Source organism: Pseudophryne corroboree, chromosome 5 (genome assembly GCF_028390025.1).
Source record: "Pseudophryne corroboree isolate aPseCor3 chromosome 5, aPseCor3.hap2, whole genome shotgun sequence".
In the NCBI taxonomy this organism is placed as follows: Eukaryota; Metazoa; Chordata; class Amphibia; order Anura; family Myobatrachidae; genus Pseudophryne; species Pseudophryne corroboree.
The window spans coordinates 359,072,814-359,094,955 of NC_086448.1; the positions used below are offsets into that span (position 1 = coordinate 359,072,814).

At 43.5% G+C, this 22,142-nt stretch overlaps 1 protein-coding gene across 1 annotated transcript in view; it reads left to right on the forward strand.

Moving 5' to 3' along the window:
- RAMP3 (receptor activity modifying protein 3) overlaps positions 1-22,142 on the forward strand; it is a 377,139-nt gene that overhangs the window by 253,907 nt on the left and 101,090 nt on the right. The window contains exon 2 of the mRNA XM_063922650.1: positions 21,604-21,739. Within this exon, the coding sequence (XP_063778720.1) occupies positions 21,604-21,739 (136 nt within the window). The remainder of the gene's footprint in view (positions 1-21,603; positions 21,740-22,142) is intronic.

The window sequence follows — 22,142 nt, forward strand, 5'->3', positions numbered from 1 at the left end:
TCGTCAGAATTGCCAGTGACATGGCCTGCAGGACTATTGGCATTCCTGGGGAAGGAGGAAATTGACACTGAGGGAGTTGGTGGGGTGGTTTGCGTGAGCTTGGTTACAAGAGGAAGGGATTTACTGGTCAGTGGACTGCTTCCGCTGTCACCCAAAGTTTTTGAACTTGTCACTGACTTATTATGAATGCGCTGCAGGTGACGTATAAGGGAGGATGTTCCGAGGTGGTTAACGTCCTTACCCCTACTTATTACAGCTTGACAAAGGGAACACACGGCTTGACACCTGTTGTCCGCATTTCTGGTGAAATACCTCCACACCGAAGAGCTGATTTTTTTGGTATTTTCACCTGGCATGTCAACGGCCATATTCCTCCCACGGACAACAGGTGTCTCCCCGGGTGCCTGACTTAAACAAACCACCTCACCATCAGAATCCTCCTGGTCAATTTCCTCCCCAGCGCCAGCAACACCCATATCCTCCTCATCCTGGTGTACTTCAACACTGACATCTTCAATCTGACTATCAGGAACTGGACTGCGGGTGCTCCTTCCAGCACTTGCAGGGGGCGTGCAAATGGTGGAAGGCGCATGCTCTTCACGTCCAGTGTTGGGAAGGTCAGGCATCGCAACCGACACAATTGGACTCTCCTTGTGGATTTGGGATTTCAAAGAACGCACAGTTCTTTGCGGTGCTTTGCCTTTTGCCAGCTTGAGTCTTTTCAGTTTTCTAGCGAGAGGCTGAGTGCTTCCATCCTCATGTGAAGCTGAACCACTAGCCATGAACATAGGCCAGGGCCTCAGCCGTTCCTTGCCACTCCGTGTGGTAAATGGCATATTGGCAAGTTTACGCTTCTCCTCCGACAATTTTATTTTAGGTTTTGGAGTCCTTTTTTTACTGATATTTGGTGTTTTGGTTTTGACATGCTCTGTACTATGCCATTGGGCATCGGCCTTGGCAGACGACGTTGCTGGCATTTCATCGTCTCGGCCATGACTAGTGGCAGCAGCTTCAGCACGAGGTGGAAGTGGATCTTGATCTTTCCCTAATTTTGGAACCTCAACATTTTTGTTCTCCATATTTTAATAGGCACAACTAAAAGGCACCTCAGGTAAACAATGGAGATGGATGGATTGGATACTAGTATACAATTATGGACGGGCTGCCGAGTGCCGACACAGAGGTAGCCACAGCCGTGAACTACCGCACTGTACTGTGTCTGCTGCTAATATAGACTGGTTGATAAAGAGATAGTATACTCGTAACTAGTATGTATGTATAAAGAAAGAAAAAAAAACCACGGTTAGGTGGTATATACAATTATGGACGGGCTGCCGAGTGCCGACACAGAGGTAGCCACAGCCGTGAACTACCGCACTGTACTGTGTCTGCTGCTAATATATAGACTGGTTGATAAAGAGATAGTATACTCGTAACTAGTATGTATGTATAAAGAAAGAAAAAAAAACCACGGTTAGGTGGTATATACAATTATGGACGGGCTGCCGAGTGCCGACACAGAGGTAGCCACAGCCGTGAACTACCGCACTGTACTGTGTCTGCTGCTAATATATAGACTGGTTGATAAAGAGATAGTATACTCGTAACTAGTATGTATGTATAAAGAAAGAAAAAAAAACCACGGTTAGGTGGTATATACAATTATGGACGGGCTGCCGAGTGCCGACACAGAGGTAGCCACAGCCGTGAACTACCGCACTGTACTGTGTCTGCTGCTAATATATAGACTGGTTGATAAAGAGATAGTATACTCGTAACTAGTATGTATGTATAAAGAAAGAAAAAAAAACCACGGTTAGGTGGTATATACAATTATGGACGGGCTGCCGAGTGCCGACACAGAGGTAGCCACAGCCGTGAACTACCGCACTGTACTGTGTCTGCTGCTAATATAGACTGGTTGATAAAGAGATAGTATACTCGTAACTAGTATGTATGTATAAAGAATGAAAAAAAAACCACGGTTAGGTGGTATATACAATTATGGACGGGCTGCCGAGTGCCGACACAGAGGTAGCCACAGCCGTGAACTACCGCACTGTACTGTGTCTGCTGCTAATATATAGACTGGTTGATAAAGAGATAGTATACTCGTAACTAGTATGTATGTATAAAGAAAGAAAAAAAAAACACGGTTAGGTGGTATATACAATTATGGACGGGCTGCCGAGTGCCGACACAGAGGTAGCCACAGCCGTGAACTACCGCACTGTACTGTGTCTGCTGCTAATATATAGACTGGTTGATAAAGAGATAGTATACTCGTAACTAGTATGTATGTATAAAGAAAGAAAAAAAAACCACGGTTAGGTGGTATATACAATTATGGACGGGCTGCCGAGTGCCGACACAGAGGTAGCCACAGCCGTGAACTACCGCACTGTACTGTGTCTGCTGCTAATATAGACTGGTTGATAAAGAGATAGTATACTACTAATATTATATACTGGTGGTCAGGTCACTGGTCACTAGTCACACTGGCAGTGGCACTCCTGCAGCAAAAGTGTGCACTGTTTAATTTTAATATAATATTATGTACTCCTGGCTCCTGCTATAACCTATAACTGGCACTGCAGTAGTGCTCCCCAGTCTCCCCCACAATTATAAGCTGTGTGAGCTGAGCAGTCAGACAGATATATAATATATATAGATGATGCAGCACACTGGCCTGAGCCTGAGCAGTGCACACAGATATGGTATGTGACTGACTGAGTCACTGTGTGTATCGCTTTTTTCAGGCAGAGAACGGATATATTAAATAAACTGCACTGTGTGTCTGGTGGTCACTCACTATATAATATATTATGTACTCCTGGCTCCTGCTATAACCTATAACTGGCACTGCAGTAGTGCTCCCCAGTCTCCCCCACAATTATAAGCTGTGTGAGCTGAGCAGTCAGACAGATATATATAATATTATATATAGATAATAGATGATGCAGCACACTGGCCTGAGCCTGAGCAGTGCACACAGATATGGTATGTGACTGAGTCACTGTGTGCTGTGTATCGCTTTTTTCAGGCAGAGAACGGATTATAAATAAAAGTGGTGGTCACTGGTCACTATCAGCAAAACTCTGCACTGTACACTACTGAGTACTCCTAATGCTCCCCAAAATTAGTAAATCAAGTGTCTCTCTAATCTATTCTAATTCTAAACGGAGAGGACGCCAGCCACGTCCTCTCCCTATCAATCTCAATGCACGTGTGAAAATGGCGGCGACGCGCGGCTCCTTATATAGAATCCGAGTCTCGCGATAGAATCCGAGCCTCGCGAGAATCCGACAGCGTCATGATGACGTTCGGGCGCGCTCGGGTTAACCGAGCAAGGCGGGAAGATCCGAGTCGCTCGGACCCGTGAAAAAAAACATGAAGTTCTGGCGGGTTCGGATTCAGAGAAACCGAACCCGCTCATCTCTAGTGAATAAACTCCATACTTGCCTGCATTAGATTTCTCCTCACCAGGAGAAGCCCAGAGAGGAGATGCTGCAGGAGTCTTTGGGGGGCGGGGCCAGACTGTGACATCATCAAGATTTGCGTCATTTTAACCCCTTCCCCACCCGACGGACCCGCGAATACGAGAGATTATCTCTCCATCCTACCGGCATCACTAGGGTGCGAGCAGGATGCGGGAGACCTGCTTACTCTTCCGGGGGTGCGGGGGGCTACCCCAAAAAACGTGAGCCTCCCGCAGCTTCCGGGAGAGTAGGCAAGTATGATTAACTCTTAAAAAGTTTTTTTATTACACGAAAGACATTTAAAACATTCTTAAGAAATAAGTCTCTCCTGCAAGTTTGCCTAGCAAGTCTCCTTGACATAGACCCTTTGGAGTGGAAAAGTGTCAGTAGCCAGGTGAAAGTTATGCACCGATGCAAATAAGCTTTCTGATGTTTGTGACAGTGCTGAGACAGACATGAACAGCCAGTCCCCGAGAGATTAACAGCATACGGCTTTATATGCTTATCTCGTTGTGAGCCACTTGCAGACACACTTGCAGAAAAAGCAAAAAACAAACTTGTAGACAAATTTGAAGACACACTTGCAGAAAAAGCAAAAACCAAATCAGCATATGTTATATCAACAATAACAACAACAACAGTAGTAAACAACACTGTAGTAAGAACTACAATAAGCAACATTCATTATAATATTATAGCAATGCTGTTTTATCAAATATATCAAGCTAGCATGCACAGTAGAGATGAGCGCCTGAAATTTTTCGGGTTTTGTGTTTTGGTTTTGGGTTCGGTTCCGCGGCCGTGTTTTGGGTTCGAACGCGTTTTGGCAAAACCTCACCGAATTTTTTTTGTCGGATTCGGGTGTGTTTTGGATTCGGGTGTTTTTTTCAAAAAACACTAAAAAACAGCTTAAATCATAGAATTTGGGGGTCATTTTGATCCCAAGGTATTATTAACCTCAAAAACCATAATTTACACTCATTTTCAGTCTATTCTGAATACCTCACACCTCACAATATTATTTTTAGTCCTAAAATTTGCACCGAGGTCGCTGTGTGAGTAAGATAAGCGACCCTAGTGGCCGACACAAACACCGGGCCCATCTAGGAGTGGCACTGCAGTGTCACGCAGGATGTCCCTTCCAAAAAACCCTCCCCAAACAGCACATGACGCAAAGAAAAAAAGAGGCGCAATGAGGTAGCTGTGTGAGTAAGATTAGCGACCCTAGTGGCCGACACAAACACCGGGCCCATCTAGGAGTGGCACTGCAGTGTCACGCAGGATGGCCCTTCCAAAAAACCCTCCCCAAACAGCACATGACGCAAAGAAAAAAAGAGGCGCAATGAGGTAGCTGTGTGAGTAAGATTAGCGACCCTAGTGGCCGACACAAACACCGGGCCCATCTAGGAGTGGCACTGCAGTATCACGCAGGATGTCCCTTCCAAAAAACCCTCCCCAAACAGCACATGACGCAAAGAAAAAAAGAGGCGCAATGAGGTAGCTGTGTGAGTAAGATTAGCGACCCTAGTGGCCGACACAAACACCGGGCCCATCTAGGAGTGGCACTGCAGTGTCACGCAGGATGTCCCTTCCAAAAAACCCTCCCCAAACAGCACATGACGCAAAGAAAAAAAGAGGCGCAATGAGGTAGCTGACTGTGTGAGTAAGATTAGCGACCCTAGTGGCCGACACAAACACCGGGCCCATTTAGGAGTGGCACTGCAGTGTCACGCAGGATGTCCCTTCCAAAAAACCCTCCCCAATCAGCACATGATGCAAAGAAAAAGAAAAGAAAAAAGAGGTGCAAGATGGAATTGTCCTTGGGCCCTCCCACCCACCCTTATGTTGTATAAACAAAACAGGACATGCACACTTTAACCAACCCATCATTTCAGTGACAGGGTCTGCCACACGACTGTGACTGATATGACGGGTTGGTTTGGACCCCCCCCCAAAAAAAAGAAGCAATTAATCTCTCCTTGCACAAACTGGCTCTACAGAGGCAAGATGTCCACCTCATCATCACCCTCCGATATATCACCGTGTACATCCCCCTCCTCACAGATTATCAATTCGTCCCCACTGGAATCCACCATCTCAGCTCCCTGTGTACTTTGTGGAGGCAATTGCTGCTGGTCAATGTCTCCGCGGAGGAATTGATTATAATTCATTTTAATGAACATCATCTTCTCCACATTTTCTGGATGTAACCTCGTACGCCGATTGCTGACAAGGTGAGCGGCGGCACTAAACACTCTTTCGGAGTACACACTTGTGGGAGGGCAACTTAGGTAGAATAAAGCCAGTTTGTGCAAGGGCCTCCAAATTGCCTCTTTTTCCTGCCAGTATAAGTACGGACTGTGTGACGTGCCTACTTGGATGCGGTCACTCATATAATCCTCCACCATTCTATCAATGTTGAGAGAATCATATGCAGTGACAGTAGACGACATGTCCGTAATCGTTGTCAGGTCCTTCAGTCCGGACCAGATGTCAGCATCAGCAGTCGCTCCAGACTGCCCTGCATCACCGCCAGCTTGTGGGCTCGGAATTCTGAGCCTTTTCCTCGCACCCCCAGTTGCGGGAGAATGTGAAGGAGGAGATGTTGACAGGTCGCGTTCCGCTTGACTTGACAATTTTGTCACCAGCAGGTCTTTCAACCCCAGCAGACTTGTGTCTGCCGGAAAGAGAGATCCAAGGTAGGCTTTAAATCTAGGATCGAGCACGGTGGCCAAAATGTAGTGCTCTGATTTCAACAGATTGACCACCCGTGAATCCTTGTTAAGCGAATTAAGGGCTCCATCCACAAGTCCCACATGCCTAGCGGAATCGCTCCGTGTTAGCTCCTCCTTCAATGTCTCCAGCTTCTTCTGCAAAAGCCTGATGAGGGGAATGACCTGACTCAGGCTGGCAGTGTCTGAACTGACTTCACGTGTGGCAAGTTCAAAGGGCATCAGAACCTTGCACAACGTTGAAATCATTCTCCACTGCGCCTGAGACAGGTGCATTCCACCTACTATATCGTGCTCAATTGTATAGGCTTGAATGGCCTTTTGCTGCTCCTCCAACCTCTGAAGCATATAGAGGGTTGAATTCCACCTCGTTACCACTTCTTGCTTCAGATGATGGCAGGGCAGGTTCAGTAGTTTTTGGTGGTGCTCCAGTCTTCTGTACGTGGTGCCTGTACGCCGAAAGTGTCCCGCAATTCTTCTGGCCACCGACAGCATCTCTTGCACGCCCCTGTCGTTTTTTAAAAAATTCTGCACCACCAAATTCAAGGTATGTGCAAAACATGGGACGTGCTGGAATTTGCCCATATTTAATGCACACACAATATTGCTGGCGTTGTCCGATGCCACAAATCCACAGGAGAGTCCAATTGGGGTAAGCCATTCCGCGATGATCTTCCTCAGTTGCCGTAAGAGGTTTTCAGCTGTGTGCGTATTCTGGAAAGCGGTGATACAAAGCGTAGCCTGCCTAGGAAAGAGTTGGCGTTTGCGAGATGCTGCTACTGGTGCCGCCGCTGCTGTTCTTGCGGCGGGAGTCCATACATCTACCCAGTGGGCTGTCACAGTCATATAGTCCTGACCCTGCCCTGCTCCACTTGTCCACATGTCCGTGGTTAAGTGGACATTGGGTACAACTGCATTTTTTAGGACACTGGTGAGTCTTTTTCTGACGTCCGTGTACATTCTCGGTATCGCCTGCCTAGAGAAGTGGAACCTAGATGGTATTTGGTAACGGGGGCACACTGCCTCAATAAATTGTCTAGTTCCCTGTGAACTAACGGCGGATACCGGACGCACGTCTAACACCAACATAGTTGTCAAGGCCTCAGTTATCCGCTTTGCAGCAGGATGACTGCTGTGATATTTCATCTTCCTCGCAAAGGACTGTTGAACAGTCAATTGCTTACTGGAAGTAGTACAAGTGGGCTTACGACTTCCCCTCTGGGATGACCATCGACTCCCAGCAGCAACAACAGCAGCGCCAGCAGCAGTAGGCGTTACACGCAAGGATGCATCGGAGGAATCCCAGGCAGGAGAGGACTCGTCAGAATTGCCAGTGACATGGCCTGCAGGACTATTGGCATTCCTGGGGAAGGAGGAAATTGACACTGAGGGAGTTGGTGGGGTGGTTTGCGTGAGCTTGGTTACAAGAGGAAGGGATTTACTGGTCAGTGGACTGCTTCCGCTGTCACCCAAAGTTTTTGAACTTGTCACTGACTTATTATGAATGCGCTGCAGGTGACGTATAAGGGAGGATGTTCCGAGGTGGTTAACGTCCTTACCCCTACTTATTACAGCTTGACAAAGGGAACACACGGCTTGACACCTGTTGTCCGCATTTCTGGTGAAATACCTCCACACCGAAGAGCTGATTTTTTTGGTATTTTCACCTGGCATGTCAACGGCCATATTCCTCCCACGGACAACAGGTGTCTCCCCGGGTGCCTGACTTAAACAAACCACCTCACCATCAGAATCCTCCTGGTCAATTTCCTCCCCAGCGCCAGCAACACCCATATCCTCCTCATCCTGGTGTACTTCAACACTGACATCTTCAATCTGACTATCAGGAACTGGACTGCGGGTGCTCCTTCCAGCACTTGCAGGGGGCGTGCAAATGGTGGAAGGCGCATGCTCTTCACGTCCAGTGTTGGGAAGGTCAGGCATCGCAACCGACACAATTGGACTCTCCTTGTGGATTTGGGATTTCGAAGAATGCACAGTTCTTTGCTGTGCTGCTTTTGCCAGCTTGAGTCTTTTCATTTTTCTAGCGAGAGGCTGAGTGCTTCCATCCTCATGTGTAGCTGAACCACTAGCCATGAACATAGGCCAGGGCCTCAGCCGTTCCTTGCCACTCCGTGTCGTAAATGGCATATTGGCAAGTTTACGCTTCTCCTCCGACAATTTTATTTTAGGTTTTGGAGTCCTTTTTTTTCTGATATTTGGTGTTTTGGATTTGACATGCTCTGTACTATGACATTGGGCATCGGCCTTGGCAGACGACGTTGCTGGCATTTCATCGTCTCGGCCATGACTAGTGGCAGCAGCTTCAGCACGAGGTGGAAGTGGATCTTGATCTTTCCCTAATTTTGGAACCTCAACATTTTTGTTCTCCATATTTTAATAGGCACAACTAAAAGGCACCTCAGGTAAACAATGGAGATGGATACTAGTATACAATTATGGACTGCCTGCCGAGTGCAGACACAGAGGTAGCCACAGCCGTGAACTACCGTACTGTACTGTGTCTGCTGCTAATATAGACTGGTTGATAAAGAGATGTCTATGTAACTATGTATGTATAAAGAAGAAAGAAAAAAAAACCACGGTTAGGTGGTATACAATTATGGACGGACTGCCTGCCGAGTGCAGACACAGAGGTAGCCACAGCCGTGAACTACCGTACTGTACTGTGTCTGCTGCTAATATAGACTGGTTGATAAAGAGATGTCTATGTAACTATGTATGTATAAAGAAGAAAGAAAAAAAAACCACGGTTAGGTGGTATACAATTATGGACGGACTGCCTGCCGAGTGCAGACACAGAGGTAGCCACAGCCGTGAACTACCGTACTGTACTGTGTCTGCTGCTAATATAGACTGGTTGATAAAGAGATGTCTATGTAACTATGTATGTATAAAGAAGAAAGAAAAAAAAACCACGGTTAGGTGGTATACAATTATGGACGGACTGCCTGCCGAGTGCAGACACAGAGGTAGCCACAGCCATGAACTACCGTACTGTACTGTGTCTGCTGCTAATATAGACTGGTTGATAAAGAGATGTCGTAGTAGTATGTATGTATAAAGAAGAAAAAAAAACCACGGTTAGGTGGTATATACAATTATGGACGGGCTGCCGAGTGCCGACACAGAGGTAGCCACAGCCGTGAACTACCGCACTGTACTGTGTCTGCTGCTAATATATAGACTGGTTGATAAAGAGATAGTATACTCGTAACTAGTATGTATGTATAAAGAAAGAAAAAAAAACCACGGTTAGGTGGTATATACAATTATGGACGGGCTGCCGAGTGCCGACACAGAGGTAGCCACAGCCATGAACTACCGCACTGTACTGTGTCTGCTGCTAATATAGACTGGTTGATAAAGAGATAGTATACTCGTAACTAGTATGTATGTATAAAGAAAGAAAAAAAAACCACGGTTAGGTGGTATATACAATTATGGACGGGCTGCCGAGTGCCGACACAGAGGTAGCCACAGCCGTGAACTACCGCACTGTACTGTGCCTGCTGCTAATATATAGACTGGTTGATAAAGAGATAGTATACTCGTAACTAGTATGTATGTATAAAGAAAGAAAAAAAAACCACGGTTAGGTGGTATATACAATTATGGACGGGCTGCCGAGTGCCGACACAGAGGTAGCCACAGCCGTGAACTACCGCACTGTACTGTGTCTGCTGCTAATATAGACTGGTTGATAAAGAGATAGTATACTCGTAACTAGTATGTATGTATAAAGAAAGAAAAAAAAACCACGGTTAGGTGGTATATACAATTATGGACGGGCTGCCGAGTGCCGACACAGAGGTAGCCACAGCCGTGAACTACCGCACTGTACTGTGTCTGCTGCTAATATATAGACTGGTTGATAAAGAGATAGTATACTCGTAACTAGTATGTATGTATAAAGAAAGAAAAAAAAACCACGGTTAGGTGGTATATACAATTATGGATGGGCTGCCGAGTGCCGACACAGAGGTAGCCACAGCCGTGAACTACCGCACTGTACTGTGTCTGCTGCTAATATATAGACTGGTTGATAAAGAGATAGTATACTCGTAACTAGTATGTATGTATAAAGAAAGAAAAAAAAACCACGGTTAGGTGGTATATACAATTATGGACGGGCTGCCGAGTGCCGACACAGAGGTAGCCACAGCCGTGAACTACCGCACTGTACTGTGTCTGCTGCTAATATAGACTGGTTGATAAAGAGATAGTATACTCGTAACTAGTATGTATGTATAAAGAAAGAAAAAAAAACCACGGTTAGGTGGTATATACAATTATGGACGGGCTGCCGAGTGCCGACACAGAGGTAGCCACAGCCGTGAACTACCGCACTGTACTGTGTCTGCTGCTAATATATAGACTGGTTGATAAAGAGATAGTATACTCGTAACTAGTATGTATGTATAAAGAAAGAAAAAAAAACCACGGTTAGGTGGTATATACAATTATGGACGGGCTGCCGAGTGCCGACACAGAGGTAGCCACAGCCGTGAACTACCGCACTGTACTGTGTCTGCTGCTAATATATAGACTGGTTGATAAAGAGATAGTATACTCGTAACTAGTATGTATGTATAAAGAAAGAAAAAAAAACCACGGTTAGGTGGTATATACAATTATGGACGGGCTGCCGAGTGCCGACACAGAGGTAGCCACAGCCGTGAACTACCGCACTGTACTGTGTCTGCTGCTAATATAGACTGGTTGATAAAGAGATAGTATACTCGTAACTAGTATGTATGTATAAAGAAAGAAAAAAAAACCACGGTTAGGTGGTATATACAATTATGGACGGGCTGCCGAGTGCCGACACAGAGGTAGCCACAGCCGTGAACTACCGCACTGTACTGTGTCTGCTGCTAATATAGACTGGTTGATAAAGAGATAGTATACTCGTAACTAGTATGACTATAAAGAAAGAAAAAAAAAACCACGGTTAGGTGGTATATACAATTATGGACGGGCTGCCGAGTGCCGACACAGAGGTAGCCACAGCCGTGAACTACCGCACTGTACTGTGTCTGCTGCTAATATATAGACTGGTTGATAAAGAGATAGTATACTCGTAACTAGTATGTATGTATAAAGAAAGAAAAAAAAACCACGGTTAGGTGGTATATACAATTATGGACGGGCTGCCGAGTGCCGACACAGAGGTAGCCACAGCCGTGAACTACCGCACTGTACTGTGTCTGCTGCTAATATAGACTGGTTGATAAAGAGATAGTATACTCGTAACTAGTATGTATGTATAAAGAAAGAAAAAAAAACCACGGTTAGGTGGTATATACAATTATGGACGGGCTGCCGAGTGCCGACACAGAGGTAGCCACAGCCGTGAACTACCGCACTGTTCTGTGTCTGCTGCTAATATATAGACTGGTTGATAAAGAGATAGTATACTCGTAACTAGTATGTATGTATAAAGAAAGAAAAAAAAACCACGGTTAGGTGGTATATACAATTATGGACGGGCTGCCGAGTGCCGACACAGAGGTAGCCACAGCCGTGAACTACCGCACTGTACTGTGTCTGCTGCTAATATATAGACTGGTTGATAAAGAGATAGTATACTCGTAACTAGTATGTATGTATAAAGAAAGAAAAAAAAACCACGGTTAGGTGGTATATACAATTATGGACGGGCTGCCGAGTGCCGACACAGAGGTAGCCACAGCCGTGAACTACCGCACTGTACTGTGTCTGCTGCTAATATAGACTGGTTGATAAAGAGATAGTATACTCGTAACTAGTATGTATGTATAAAGAAAGAAAAAAAAACCACGGTTAGGTGGTATATACAATTATGGACGGGCTGCCGAGTGCCGACACAGAGGTAGCCACAGCCGTGAACTACCGCACTGTACTGTGTCTGCTGCTAATATATAGACTGGTTGATAAAGAGATAGTATACTCGTAACTAGTATGTATGTATAAAGAAAGAAAAAAAAACCACGGTTAGGTGGTATATACAATTATGGACGGGCTGCCGAGTGCCGACACAGAGGTAGCCACAGCCGTGAACTACCGCACTGTACTGTGTCTGCTGCTAATATATAGACTGGTTGATAAAGAGATAGTATACTCGTAACTAGTATGTATGTATAAAGAAAGAAAAAAAAACCACGGTTAGGTGGTATATACAATTATGGACGGGCTGCCGAGTGCCGACACAGAGGTAGCCACAGCCGTGAACTACCGCACTGTACTGTGTCTGCTGCTAATATAGACTGGTTGATAAAGAGATAGTATACTCGTAACTAGTATGTATGTATAAAGAAAGAACAAAAAACCACGGTTAGGTGGTATATACAATTATGGACGGGCTGCCGAGTGCCGACACAGAGGTAGCCACAGCCGTGAACTACCGCACTGTACTGTGTCTGCTGCTAATATAGACTGGTTGATAAAGAGATAGTATACTCGTAACTAGTATGACTATAAAGAAAGAAAAAAAAACCACGGTTAGGTGGTATATACAATTATGGACGGGCTGCCGAGTGCCGACACAGAGGTAGCCACAGCCGTGAACTACCGCACTGTACTGTGTCTGCTGCTAATATAGACTGGTTGATAAAGAGATAGTATACTACTAATATTATATATACTGGTGGTCAGGTCACTGGTCACTAGTCACACTGGCAGTGGCACTCCTGCAGCAAAAGTGTGCACTGTTTAATTTTAATATAATATTATGTACTCCTGGCTCCTGCTATAACCTATAACTGGCACTGCAGTGCTCCCCAGTCTCCCCCACAATTATAAGCTGTGTGAGCTGAGCACAGTCAGATATATATATACATTGATGCAGCACACTGGGCTGAGCAGTGCACACAGATATGGTATGTGACTGAGTCACTGTGTGTATCGTTTTTTTCAGGCAGAGAACGGATATATTAAATAAAACAAACAACTGCACTGTCTGGTGGTCACTGTGGTCGTCAGTCACTAAACTCTGCACTCTCTTCTACAGTATCACAGCCTCAGGTCAATCTCTCTCTCTCTCTCTCAACCCTAATCTAAATGGAGAGGACGCCAGCCACGTCCTCTCCCTATCAATCTCAATGCACGTGTGAAAATGGCGGCGACGCGCGGCTCCTTATATAGAATCCGAGTCTCGCGAGAATCCGACAGCGTCATGATGACGTTCGGGCGCGCTCGGGTTAACCGAGCAAGGCGGGAGGATCCGAGTCTGCTCGGACCCGTGAAAAAAACATGAAGTTCGTGCGGGTTCGGATTCAGAGAAACCGAACCCGCTCATCTCTAATGCACAGTACAGTACACTGATGTCTCCAGTGCTTCCAAGGGGATCAGTATGTTTTACCGACAGTGGCATTCCATCTGTCAGAATCCCGGTAGCTAGTCCCCTGGTTATATTCCCACTTGGATCATGGTGTGGACCCACCAACTGAGTGGGAATAACCTGCAGTGGTCGGGTTTCCATCCGGTGGTATTTCACCACCTGTCGGGATTCTGGCGTCGGTCTCCTGAACGACGAAATCCCGACAGCTGGTATTTTTTTCTGCATCCTCTTCCAAGGTGTCACTTACTTTGGAAGTCTTTATAATATGAGCTTTTTGGACCAGGAGTATGGAGACATTTTCTGGGCTGTGCTTGCTGATTACAGTAAAATTATCTTTTAAGTATCACAGGCTTTTAATATCGGTCATGAACGCTGCCATTGTTCGGCCTGAGCTGTCACTAATCCCATAAGGCCCTGATTGCCAACACACTGCATTCAAAGTAACCAAAGTATAATGTGAAATAAGAAGCACTTATGAATTCAGTGATTATCATGCCAACGTCATGATTACATTTTCAGAAATCTCAGGAGTCCAGTTCATGTGCCCCCTGGACCAGTCTGGTTGCTGGCACAGTAAAGTTTTTCTTTCTTCCCTGCACAATGTGCATGACATCATGATGTCACGCCTCTGGGTGGCAGACAAGCCACGAAGAGGAGTGAATATAAGAAAATAAGTGGGCTGGCAGGAGAGATGGTGATACACAGACACTGGGTGTATTGGGCTGAAGAGACTGGTGGATGTGTTGGAGAGGCATGGGGGAAAGGGGCTGTAAGACAGAGTGGGATGCTATGGAGAGTCACAGGGTGATGTGTTTTCAAGACAGAGGGTGATGTTCTGGAGAGATAAGGGTAATGAAGTTGGTGATACAAAGGCAAAGATGAAGCTGGAGAGACAAAGTCAGGGATGAAGCTGGAGGGACACAGGGATGAGACTGGAGGGACACAGGGATGATGCTTGGGAGACCTAGGGGTATGGGCTAGCTATACCTGCTGGGGAGGGATGAGTAACTCCAATAATATGAGTGTGCTGGACCCCATGATTTCCGTTGCCAGCCTTGAAGGGATGTCCTGATCCAGTGAAGGTATTTACATGCGGCTACAGGCATCAACCTCAGATCCATTATGGCAGCATAAATGTGGAAGAAAACAACTATACTCACCCAGTTATGCATATCTCTTTAACTGTCCCACAAGATGCGTCATGCATGCACCTACTTACCATTTGGACACAGAGTAGTGCATGTGCATAGCGAGGATAGCGATTCAGCTGTATGTGCAGTTGGTTTCAAATCGGGAAATGTGTTCTTTATCACAGATGTTTCTGACTAGAATCACCTCCTTAGTGTGGAACAAGAGCAGGGAGGCATTATTTATTCTTGATAGTGTGACATGATAGCCAGGCATCAGATTCCCAAACCACTTAGTAACGTGGAAGGACAGCAGGTACAAAGGTGTCGGCTGTTGTCCCTTTGTGTTAGTGGCTGGTGCTCAGTATTGGGGTGCTGATGTGATAATTAAGACACTGTGGGCCATAAATAGCCACGGTAATTTACCATTGCTAATTGACTTGATTGGGGCTATCCTATTATCCCTATGCCAGCATTATGTTTCAGTGTTCCGCTTATGAAACAAAATCCCTGATTACCAGTCCTTAGAACCCCAGTTTTGTCACAAAAACACATGGGTCTGAGAACTTATCCTGTATCCCATGGGTTCCTTTTCAGATGAAATACAGGCTATAATTGGATAGCCCAATAATGACAATCGGGCTAAAATGGTGATAATAGTTTGTTGTTTTTTTCAAGCGGAAAATTAGCGCTGGCATTTGATACCCCCCTGTATGAGTGACATTATTTCACTTACAGTATTCAGTGTTGTAGGCACTCTCTACATCATTATGCCCTAGCTGATTACCTAGGTTCACCCAGTGGTATCGCTGGCACTACCTGCAATACAGAATATGCAAATATGGCAATGCTGCCTTGTCAGACATACAAACATGTTTTTAACTACAGTATGTGTCAGGCAAAGAGTAGAACTATTTTATATGATGCTCTTTAATATAATAGAAGCTCAGACTTATGGTCCTTATCCAACTTTTACTTCAGTTCCGCTAGTTAGTTTTTTTTAATCAGTCTGCCCATTTCCTTGCCAAACATTTTCCTCAACATTGTCTTGAAGTCCTTTTGTGCTCACAATATCCTCAATTTACATCTGTGCTATTGTTAGTTGCCAAATACTGTAAATCATTGTTTTTGGGAAATTTCCAAGTGCAATTTAAAACATCAGACCACATTTATAAGATAAGACGGTCTTTTACAATAAGCCATATGTTACTTTATGTTCTATGTGTGATATTTATCTTAGTATTAATGTTTGGGAAACAATTTGTGCTGTTACTATACTGCACATTACAGTAGGCATTTTCTGTCTAAACATGGTGTCACACAGACTAGCGCTTTTCCAGCTAGAGAAGTGCAAACATCATAGCTCTCAATTTGCTGGGTGCTGACTCATTGAAATGAATAGGGAACGCTAATCTCTTGTCACACAAGGATAATTGGGAAATAATGAAGAGGGAGCACTATGCTAGTGTTGTTTATTTTATGTGGGTTTGCACTGTGCATGCCCATAAGGTGAACACACATGTGGCTGCAGAGAAAAATACAATCTGTACCTGTTATTTATTACAGTCAGGAGGCGGAACAGGGGTGGGAATGGGCTTTCTCACATAGATTGTGTACAGTATAGGATATACACCAGTGGTTCTCAAACTGTGTGCCGTGGCACCCTGGGGTGCCGGGGGACACTTGCAGGGGTGCTTCAGGTTGGTGGTCCAGAACCAATTCAAACTATTTATTGTCAATATAATAGACAAAACTGGTGCTTGTGGCTGCCAATTATAAAATATGTGGACAAACAGAAGCAAATCTTGTCCCTCACCACATAATTGAGTCTAAGATGACATATAAACATACTGTAATTTACTTCAATTAATATTTTATCTCTACATTTCTTAATAAGACACTTTTGGCCTAAGAGTGCCGTGAAAAAATTCTGATACTCTAGGGCGCAGTGATTCAAAAAATTTTGTGAACCATTGGTATACAGTATTCACAAAAATGCAGCCCATCTTAACCACATATACCACATATATGATGATGTTGATGAACAACGCTCATTGATTCTCATAAGATGATTTTCTAATTGCCTGCACATGAAAATATTCTGTGTAATTTTTGTTTTGGAAAACACAAAATTATATTGAAAATTACAAAGAAGAGGATTTTTTTTTACATTTGAACACCATTGCTATCTGTGCATATGCTTTGTAGTAGGGCTTACTGTACATTTCTGTTGTATATTCTCGTTAACATTTTGTTAAACATGGTATGAATAAAAAAAGTGCAAAGTATTAAGACATGACTAACAATTTATGTGCTAGCAATACACCCTAAATGGCATGGCAACCCCTATCTCACATATTGAGGATCTCTAGTTTACCCTAAACATATATGAAGACCTTTGCAATGCTACAGTACTTGTATTATTATTGTACTATGTATATTCATTGATTTTGATATGTATGATATTTATAATGGGGAGAGGAGAAACGGGTAGCTTGGATGGAGAAGGAACAAGCATCATTTACATGAGCATGCACTTTTGCAATGTTAGCTTTCATAGCAAGAATCCATAGCATTACAACACTTTGCTCTCATTTATGCACATACATTGAAAGGGTATGTTCAGAAGGGGATACAATCATGTAACCACCGCTTGGGATCCCGATGGATCCCGGCGGTCACCATGTCGACACCGGGATCCCGAGCAATCAAAATGCCGGCAGACAGAATGCCGACCCAAAGGGACTATTCCCACTCTCTCTATCTTTACAAACTTAAAACCTGGACCGTTATGGTGTCTTGAGAACCCGCGTTTGAGAAACTCTGGTTTAAACAATAAACAAAGAGTTGAGACCAGTAATTCATTTACTGAAATGTGTGGTCTTATAGGTGTCATTAGTCTATACTGCACATTTTATTTCACAATATTAATTATTTTTATTTTAATTGTGTTTGAAAAAGCAAAAATCATATTTTCCAGCCTAATCCAATAATTCTTCCTTTTTCTATTCTGTTGTTCTTCCTTCCTGTCTAAAATATTAACCACCCTTCCCTTATTCAAAAAGAAACCAACAAATTGTTCCCTTGAGATGCCTTATGTGAGAAAGTTTGTCACAAGATTTATTCTAAAAAAAGATAGCACATAGTGTAGCTCAATGTGTTTAAAACTTATGGTAGGTGCATTTGTAGGTAGGCATGGGGGTTAGGACCGATTAAGCAAAGTGTTGGAAATGCATTTATAAATTTAAACTTTCTTCTATAAAAACAATATATTACTGATTTGTGCTACTGTATGTTGGCTCATCCAATATTGATTAGAGTGAATAAATGTTGATAAGCTGTACTACACTTATACAGCACACATGTGGGGTAAGAAATATGAATATGTTGACTCCATGTCACCAAAACGTGACATGGAGGCAACTATATTTACATTTGAAAGGTGATTGAAACTAAATAGTATTCAAAACAAACCTTAAAATGCATCTGTAGTAGGGGTCATGAACCTCATATTACTCATTCAGATCTGCATACATTAATAATCCATTAAGGTTAACTCTATTTAAAGGGCTTATCCACACAAAGATGTCAAGTCACTTTTGTATTGCATATTTTATATATTGCTGATTTAAATACATGGCATGCCTAGGTATCAATGAATTTCATTTATGTGATATTTGGATATTTGCATATTTGCTAATTTGTTTATTTCCCCTTAACTAAAAAGTAATAGAAAAATAAATATGTGTGTGTGATGAATGTATGATTTACAGTGTAAGAGCTATATACTATACCTTGAGGTCCAGTGGAGATCTCGGGAGGCCTAGTGGTGTCAGAATGCTGCACCTCTGGTCCTAAGCCTGGGGACAGAGGGCAGCCAGCACTAAAGGCCTTCAAGCTACTTTGGTTGATATCTAGTGAAACCTTGAGGATGACTTTGTCCTGGGGGACAGGGGACAGGGGGGGGGGGGGGACAGGGGATAGGGGGAGGGGGGGACAGGGGCAGGGGGTGGAAGTAACAATGTTAGGCTGCCGCCACCTGTGTTTTATTTCATGGACGAAAGAGTGGTAATGTTGTATGTGTAGTGTTTAGCAGGGTCCTTAATGAAGACCAAGAGCATGTTGCCTCCCAAAAGCATGTTGCTCTAAGTAATGTAGCCATGCTGCAAGATCAGGCTTTGATCATCCTCCATACTTGGACATGATAGAGTTGAGAGGTGGAAATGCCCTCTTGTTTCTGGCTGCATGAGGGCCAGGATGTGACACACTCCCCTACCATTAAAATAAATACAAAATGAAAGTAAAATCACTAGGTTGACCCTCATGGACAAATCATAAGTTTGATCTGGTTAAGTAGCCTGGTAGCTGGTTTAACTTACTTCATCCCTGTTTGTAAAATGTTATGTGTATGTAACCTACTGTTTGTTATCTTTACTACTGTACCTTCAATTGGAGTGAGTATGCACTTAATGGAACAGCTATTTGAGCCAGTAAATATGATGACTACCAGCATGATGAAATTATGCTTAATGTCATCTGTTGCAAAGCATTATTTCCCCCCTCTGTGTCTCAGCCTCCTTATCCCGTGACTCTCAGCCTCATCCTCCCATGTCTCTCAGCCGAATCCCAATGTGTCTCTCCAGCACATCTCCCTTTTGTGTCTCCAACACATTCCCCTATGTCTCTCCAGCATATCTCCCTGTGTCTCTCCACATCTTTTGCACCACCGTCCTCCATCTCTCTGAGCCTCATCTGCTCCCATGTCTCTGCATCTCCAGCCCAGCACTCCCATGTCTTTGTGGCTCCAACATACTTACCTTATCAGTCTTCTGCTGCCTACTTCTCTTTGCAGTTCCAATACCATGGCAGCATGGCATTGGCTTCTGAGTTCACTCTTTCAGTCTGCTCTGGCAAATACTGCAATGACACAGGCATGCGGTAGCATCCCAATGGGTCCAGGGAGCAGATGAACTGGATTCCCAAGATTCCAGTGTACTGCCTTGTACCTCCTGTCACCAGGCCTTCTGGCATGCAATACAGAGATTTTTTTTTTTGCTCTCCTTATAATATCATTCCCTCAACAATAATTGCACTTCCTCAAACTCATTAACTACTTTAGCTTTAAATTAACAACCCCATTCAATAACCCCTTTGCAAAAATACCCATTATTAGCTAACCCCAATATCATAAAATAATTACATTTATGCACTATAATACTCTAATTACATCCCTCAGTTTAATTAAAAACCCTAAATCCTAATTAACGCCATTAAATTATGAACCCCTTAATTACCATTATTCTTATTATCTACCAAAGAATGTACCCAACCATCTACTCTGCTGCCATTCCTTAACTTACCTGTTGTAGATCTCAACTGCTGAATCTGTTCCTCTCCTGTTGCAACCACACAGGAAGCAGCTACCTGTCAGGTATGTCCCACTGAGTCAGCTGCTTTCAGTGAGGAAAAGGGGCCATAGAGAGACAGGCAGGGGAGAAAAGATATGTGCAGCCTATTGCTGCAGAGCACAGCATCTGGGAGGGGATGGAAGGTACTGATACACATTAGTGAAGAAGCCAAAGCAGTTTCAGTGGTAACAGTTTTCCCATTCTACAAATCAAACAAAACACATAAACATCTATGGTACCTTGGGCCTGATTCAGAGCTGAATGCAAATCCAGTTGCTGCTGTATAAACAGCAGAATTGAGAAGATATGCTAATGCTGCAGTTGCTGTCTTTTGTACAGAAAAACCCACCATCGGCATCTGAAATCTTCTGTTTGCGTACACAGTTGCAGTAATGGTTGCACATCATTCATATCGTTGAAGTTCTGAGCAACCCCGAGATTGCTCAGAATGTCGGTTACACCAAGACGCTGGGGCCAGTACCACTGCATACATTAACGCAGTTGCTGGCTGCAACATGCCTATGAAATGGTTGCGACAAGCCTTTATTTTACTTGCCCCTTGCCCTCTGCCCCCATTACGTCTTACAATTATTATGTCTGCCTTTCTCAGTATGATGGGAGCTGTGCCAAAACTCCATTTATCTGTAGAGTGTTTGTATTTTATCTCTTCCTTCTTTGCCACATCAACATTCTTTAGTTTAATCATGCAACTACTGTACTACAACTCTTAGGCAGGGTACACTCTTGAGTGATGACCAATCATCCCTATGGTCAGGCCGAATTTCTTTTGGCATGGACCAGTGGGAATTGGCTGTACACATATAAAGGACAGAATGACATATCCTTCCGGCCTTCATTTGCACTGCATTAGGTCGCTAGTGATATCTTCCTTCGGCCCTGCAGCAGCACAATCATACATTTAGCAAAACTTTAGAGTAGCAAAGTTTTTGAGATAAAATTATTTGGAAATAGAAAACCTGTTATTTTTGTGGTTTTCATTTAACCATATTTGTGTATAACACAGTAAGTTGAACTGATTACAGTACTTTCAAACTGGATGGAGCATTGCTAAAATGAAAATTGGTGTAGGCTTCAATATCATATTTAGCTTTTTTGGATAAATTGAAGCTTAAACCAGTTAGTCTCTGTACAATTTTCAGCTTCACTAACTGCAGTAAGCATTGCGTTTAAAGACTGAAAAATCAATTACGCAAAAGAAAGATTAAACAATAAAAAATGAAAAGCAAAGGCAGGAACTTTTTTCCTTATCAAATGAATGACTTGACCAGTGTTTAGTTGAAATATACCATCCTAATACAAATTTTAATTATAAGTAATTTAGTGTACTTCTTCAAGTATTTTGCACTAATGTGAATAAAAATCCTGTGGTTATACTTTGCAGAAAAATATTCTGTAATGAATCTTTAATTTTTAGATAGCAAGTATATAAATTCTCATATGTTATTAAAAAGTTTACAGGATGTTGATTAAAATGTATTTTATAACAATATATAGGTGGATTACAACAACCTGCACGCAAGTGCAATGAAACTTATATGATGGAAAAATTACCTGAATGTGGGCAACATTTTGAAATGCGGATGAATACCGTACAGCAAGACTTGTGGTGCAACCTGACCGAATTCATCACGTAAGAAAAATGTTTTGTTTCTTTTACCATAATAACTGTTTAACAGTACAATATTGTACAAGCACATTATTACGTAACCCACGTCCAAATTTGATAATATCACTTGAATCGGTCAGTGTCTATTTAAATATTCGTTCTCGATCTCCCTTTGACCCTTTATGACCCTTTGCATGTTTCCGTTGTATCCCAGTTATGACACTTGTAAAGTAGACAAATGAGACCCTAAGTAACCCCTAAAAATATGTTTTGGCCCAATGTCCATCCTAAGGGACAGTGATTTGCTAGCATTGTAGCTCATACACCAAAACATTGCAATTCATTCTAATTCGATATTTTGATACTCCAAGTACAGTACAGTTCACATAACAATTTTGCCGAAATTCAATTGTAAAATGGGATACTC